Raw genomic sequence first — 6,151 nt, forward strand, 5'->3', positions numbered from 1 at the left:
TAAAATATTGAATTTTTCAAAAGATATTTTTAGTTGTATAATTTAATTATTCTTTAGGTTATTATTTAAAAAAAAAAATTAAAGTAATATAATTTAAAATACAAATTGAATTGAGTTTGAGGGATAAGTGTTACAGAAGATATACATTAGAGGTATAAATTTGATTGAACCCTTGAAAGAAATTATGATAAAAAAATACCTACTGAAGAACAGCTTCTGACTATATAACCACCCTTCTTAAACGGCTATATTGGGAATTGGACACAAGTCTTGTTGGGCACTGTAATTTCAAGTTTGGAAAAGAGGACACAATAAGAGCTCCAAGAAACATCTTTCATTTAAGCTATAAAAAAATGTCTCGTGTAAGACAACTTACAGATAATAATAACCAATCGTACACGTTTATATATTCAATATGCATTATACACACATCCACATGTATACGTATGTAATTTTGTTTAAAATGTACAATGATATTACTATCATCTACAGCACTACCAAAAGGTTCCCAACAGCACAATTTGAAACTGGAAAACTTTAACTATCACCATATTTATCATTTCTCCGAGAAATTTAATCACCTTAACTACGCAGTATGCACCAACCCCACGGAAAGAAGATATAAGTACTTATTTTTGCTCACGTGGTAATATACACCCATCCCCATTAATACATCCTAGCCATTCCATACTGAACGGGGGCTACTTTCCTGTTGGAGGCACCACCGTACTGAGCTTTGCCTTGAAGCAGCAGATTTGTGTCAATCACGACTCTATTTTCAACATGGTCCAACTTTGTTCCTCCAGCCCGGGTCATAAAAAACGGGTTGCTATCTATCTCTATGGCTATATCAACAGATCTTTCTGTCTTCCCTTGCCCATTTCTATTATACCAATTAGACGAGGGAATTATATGAGAGGACAGGACCGTACTTTTGACCACCGTTCTAGGATCATACGAATCTTTTATGGGGTTTCCATTCTCGTAAGGCAAAACTGGACCAACAACTTTGCCTGGTTTAGCTGAACACCAAAAGTTTCAAATAACGGGAAGTGAAATTAATTACACAGTGAAAACAAACTCAATTATTTCCAAAAAATAAAAAAAAAAAAAAAGAACAAAAAAGAAAAAGAAAGAAAGGGAGCAAGAAGGGTGATTGAACAAATTAAGCAGTAAAAGATACCTTGTGAGAATCTTTGTGGTGGTTGCAAGGTTCTTGATGAACTATTGTGAGCTTTTGCGATAGTTGTCTGCTCCTTTGGAGGTACTGTGTTGGAATGTACAACTGTAGACCTGCATGAATTATTATGAGGAGTTATTGTGGGAAATTGCACAAAGGGGTAGAAATGAAATATCATACATGATTACTTATTAAATGTAGTTAAGACAGTATTAATCAGACACTCTTGAAGTCGAATAGACAGTATTAGGCAGCAAACTGCCCATAAAAATATATATGCTATCCAATCAAACTATACAAGTATTGAAAAGAAAGAACAAATGAACTAACATGATACAAATTTATGAAAACCAACTCTAACTAGGAAAGTAGGCACCTTGTATTGTTTCCTCTCGCTTGTTAAGAGGCAAGGTGAAGGGTTAAATCCGATATTTCCCCTCTTTTCCTATTGTAACAAGTTCAAATTCACTTCACTCATATATATATATAATTTTACTAAAACAAAGGATTTGGTTTTGAGACTAAATTGCTTTACTTACGATAAACTTCCAAGAATATTTTCTCCATATTTATTAGGAATATAAAACGGGAAGAGTTCGAAATGTCTAATAAAACTATCCGACTTTTATTCTATTTATTAACACTTTGGAGAATATGTAACTATGGTTGGAAGAATATTTCACCACAACTTCATTTCATGATGCCAGAAGGCAGCCATATAGTACTAGGATATATATTTGCAATTTGTTGTCGTATTTACCTATAGGCTATATGCTTAATGTCACACACACACACATATATATGTTTGAGAGTGCGTGTATATATATATATATAAAATAAATTAGTACCCGTAATTTGAACAAATGCGAGATATTTGCATATACCTAGGAAGAGAAACATGCTTTCTTTCAAGTGGAATAACAGGTCCACTTTTACCACCATTTTCTTCCAAATGAGCAAACTGATTTTTAAACTGATCAACAGCACTGCACAAGAGATATTTTATATTAACCATATAGCAATATCTACTAAGACCACAATAAAGAGCACTAGACAAAAGAGATAATAATCAATCACCTAGGATAGAGAAAATTAGTTCTCTCAATTCCGTTAATGTAATCATTCCGCAGCTGAGGGTGGTACTCTAATATCTCACGGAATATCAACTCTCGGATATCCTCTTTCGTCACTCTTCGCCTCTCAAATTCAAATTCCATCTTTGAAATCGGTTGGCTTGATGGTTCTCTCTCAACTTTCGCCAATCCCTTAAAGTATGGATCACCCAGTGCCTGAAAATGCACAAAGCATTTAATATAATCATACTAGATCTAAAGTAACTTTCGCACTTCCAATTGGATAAAATAAAATAAAATAAATAGAAGAAATTAATTAGGTTATAGGGAACCTCCTGTGCAGTTGGACGGTCTTTTGGATCAAAAGCAAGTAGTTTCTCCAATAAACGAAGAGCCGGTGGATCAGCATTTGGAAATTTCTGAGCAAAAGGTATTGGCTGCTTCTTTCTCATGCTTGTAAGATATCTTCTAGCCTTTTCATTCCGCACCTAAACAAGCAAAGACGAAAAATTATATTAAGACCAGGTTTAGTTCGTAGAGGGCAAAATAAAAATATAAATTGAAGGCTAATGTGATTAAGCGTACGCGAGAAATGGTATCCATTGAAGGTGTTCCGAGAAGATCAGTTATCAAATCAAGCTGGTGAACGACATTCTTTCCAGGAAAAAGAGGCTTCCCCGTCAAAACCTCAGCGAAAATGCAGCCAATACTCCATATGTCAATTGCTGGTGTATACTGCACAATTATGCAGTCGAAAATCGAATAAAATCAATAACTGTTAATGTGGATAAAATAAATTGGGATATAATCGAGCATCAATCAATTGGGAACATAATAAAAAAAGAATGTGAAATTCACCTTTGAGAAAAAAGAGCCACATAATTCTGGAGCCCTATACCATCTTGTGGCAACGTAGTCCTGTATTTAAAACATTAGGCACATTACTCGGGAAAACATGAATAAGTCTTCCTTCTTAACTCGTAAATTTCTTGTTTGTACAATTATTTCATACCGTCCAAAATATTGTTGTAGGTGTGTCACTGAGTGCTACTCTAGCCAATCCAAAATCACATATTTTCAGTTTACAGTTTGCATTTGCCAGAATATTCTTTGGTTTTAAATCTCGATGATATACACTAGCTGCACGAAAAAAGACTTGAAAAAATTATATATTTAAAAAAAAAAAATCTCACCATAAAACACTATCCTAATCCATCATTGCCAACATAACAGAAACCATCTCTTTTAACAATAATAAAGTTTTAAACCACATTTTAGGGATAAATAAATGTACCTGTGTGAATATATTTAAGGGCGCGGAGCAATTGGTAAAGGAAAAACTGATAATGTTCGCGCGTCAAGTCATCATTAGCCTTAATAACTTGATGTAGATCCGATTCCATTAGCTCAAAAACAACATAAATATCTTTAAATTCTCTCCTTGAAGGTGGAAGCATAATGTGTTTAATTTCGACAATATCCGGGTGTCGTAGAAGCCTTAGAAGCTTTATTTCTCGGAGAATTCGAGCAGCATCTGAAATGTGTTCAAAGATATCGTGTATTTTTTTAATTGCCACTTTTTCACCTGTGTGAGTGTCGATTGCTGAGCAAACAACACCATAGCTCCCTTTGCCTACGACTTCTTGGATCTTATACCTGCTTGCATCACCATATTCAGAAAAGAATTCCATCTCTGCAGAACTCTGTTTCATAGAATTATGAACAAATTTTAGTCCATTGAACAAATGGAGCAGTACAACACTAATTGATGAATACAAATTACTTGCACATATTCTTATAAATAGTAAACACAGCTTCTCGTCCAGGAAGATGAAAAATAACATGCTAATAATTAATCAGATAAATTTAGACAGAGAACAAAATGGATGACAAAAAAAGAATTGAGACAAGTTGGAAGCACAGTTCCCATTTTCCTTTTCTTTTCCTTTTTTCGTTTTTTTGGGTAGCTTTTTCATGATAAAAGCAAAACAACAAGTAAGCAGCAACCATGAAAAGGTTGATGGCGGCACGAGAAGTAGATCAAATCAATTTTTAAATGTGACATAACAAGCAAACAAAAGAACAAACTTGTTAAAAGGATATAAATTAATTCTACATCATAAAGAAACTCAATTTCAAGATGTCACCCGTCAACGATAAGTCGTTAAATATCAACAGAAATACCCATTTTCACAGAAATAATACTACTAAACTAGATAAACAAGAATATCACAGTTAACACTACTGAATTGTCCTCTAACGATACTTTTCCTTCGATATATCAGGGCAACCAATATTTGCAGTAGCCATTACAGAACCAAACAGAAGAGAAATGAACGCATTTATACGTTTTAACTATAACTGTTTCACCGGGACATGAAGTTTAAAATACAAACTACTCGAACACAATAAATCATATCACCTCAACATGCCCCACCACATATCACATTTTCCACATTTAATTCGCTAATCCTACCAAGAAGAAATAAATTCACAAATAAACCATCGAGCAGCAAAACAAGTTTTCAATTTTTATACAATAAAAGGGTAAGATAAAAACACGGAAAATCCTATAATCCGAGAACACCTACAAGCTACATGCCTATATATTAATATCGCAAACATCGGATTTCCAAGAAAACAAGGTAAAAGTCAAAAATTAAATAAAACATATTGGTTTCAATGTAAATTCTTGTAAAACGTAAACCCCAGATACCCAAAATCTAGCTTCCTCTCATTTTCTTCCCCCCTCCAAATTAATCATACAAAACATCAATAATTTAACAGCCAAAAAGAGAAAAATAAAAAAATGAGCTTACTTTCTTTCGATGATCTGGCTGCATTGTCAAGGAAACTTAAACCCCGCGCCAAAAAAAAAAACTGAGCAGCAGCAGCAGCTCCTAATTCAAGAAGAATGGAATGAATAATTTCAATTATCTTTTCTGAAGAAATGTTTTATTAATCAGCCACATTTCCCCCACCGACCGCGGCTTCGGATGGTGAAGGAGCAGTCCCACCTCGTACGCTTCGAATTATTGTTATATACAAAGACAAACCGATCCTTCATAAAACGCACTGCTTCTTCCTCCTCCACACCAGCAATCATAGAACAACGCAAACCATAAACGCACACCCACTTTATATGAAAACCCCCAAAATAATTTACACAAAACAAATCCCCTCTCTCTCTCTCTCTATTTATTTATTTATTCAACAACCGTATTGAGCTTTATGCAATGTGAGTGTGTGTGAGTATGTGGATCTGAAGGAACCCTTTAGCAGCTGGTGTGGGGTGGGGGGGGGGGGGGGGGGGGGCAATTTGACACCGACACAAAGTAGAGAGAGAGAGGATGGGGGAGTTGGGGTTTTAGAGAGAGAGAGAGAGATAATAAAAATGAAAACGACGGACAGAAAATATAAGCAAGGCAATTTCATTAATTCAAATTGCAGGACACGTTTCAATACTTTATTGGTCATATTTGATGAATTTTAATATAAATTGTACTGAATTATTTCCAGAATTTCATGCCGACAACTAGAACCAAATGTAATGAGTCCAAATCGTGTTTAAATATAGGGGTTTTTATGCATCACTCTCTCACCAACCATCTTCATTATTCTAGGTGTAGACGATAAGTCTTTTGTTTTTTTGCAGGAAGAGTTCCAACGCTCGCTGCTCCTCGATAAATTGAGTCTACTTAGCGAGCTGGCAAGACGCAGAGATCAATTGATCAATATGAATCTCGAGAGTGGAGGTTGTTCGCGGCCTCCTTATCTAGGAGGCGATCCCGTCGGTAAGGGGCTTGCCATCGTAACCTTTTTCTCCTGGTCGGTGAATTTGAAAAGGAGTGACGAATTCCTTTTTTTCGGTCATAGGTTTTAGATGCATTGAACTTAT

At 35.0% G+C, this 6,151-nt stretch overlaps 1 protein-coding gene across 1 annotated transcript; it reads right to left on the bottom strand.

The window, feature by feature from the left end:
• Positions 1–319: 319 nt before the first annotated feature.
• On the bottom strand, positions 320–5,694 carry LOC105966700 (mitogen-activated protein kinase 20). Its single transcript, XM_012991281.2, has 10 exons — positions 5,073–5,694; positions 3,548–3,956; positions 3,266–3,393; positions 3,112–3,171; positions 2,839–2,988; positions 2,586–2,741; positions 2,258–2,469; positions 2,065–2,166; positions 1,184–1,293; positions 320–1,022 (listed from the first exon to the last, which is right to left on the bottom strand). Exons 1-10 carry the CDS (start codon positions 5,094–5,096, stop codon positions 667–669), a joined length of 1,707 nt encoding a protein of 568 aa, XP_012846735.1. The 5' UTR covers positions 5,097–5,694; the 3' UTR covers positions 320–666.
• Between the last annotated feature and the right edge of the window lie 457 nt (positions 5,695–6,151).

The sequence above is a fragment of the Erythranthe guttata genome, chromosome 13 (assembly GCF_056151865.1).
Source record: "Erythranthe guttata isolate IM_541 chromosome 13, IM_541, whole genome shotgun sequence".
Lineage (NCBI taxonomy): Eukaryota > Viridiplantae > Streptophyta > Magnoliopsida > Lamiales > Phrymaceae > Erythranthe > Erythranthe guttata.

Excerpts from the sequence above, each read along its gene's own strand:
- LOC105966700 (XM_012991281.2), bottom strand. The coding sequence starts at position 5,096 with ATGCAGCCAGATCATCGAAAGAAA. Across the intron at positions 3,394-3,547 it reads CCTTAAATATATTCACACAG|CTAGTGTATATCATCGAGAT; the intron begins GTACATTTATTT and ends TTTTTCGTGCAG. Across the intron at positions 2,989-3,111 it reads GTGGCTCTTTTTTCTCAAAG|TATACACCAGCAATTGACAT; the intron begins GTGAATTTCACA and ends ATAATTGTGCAG.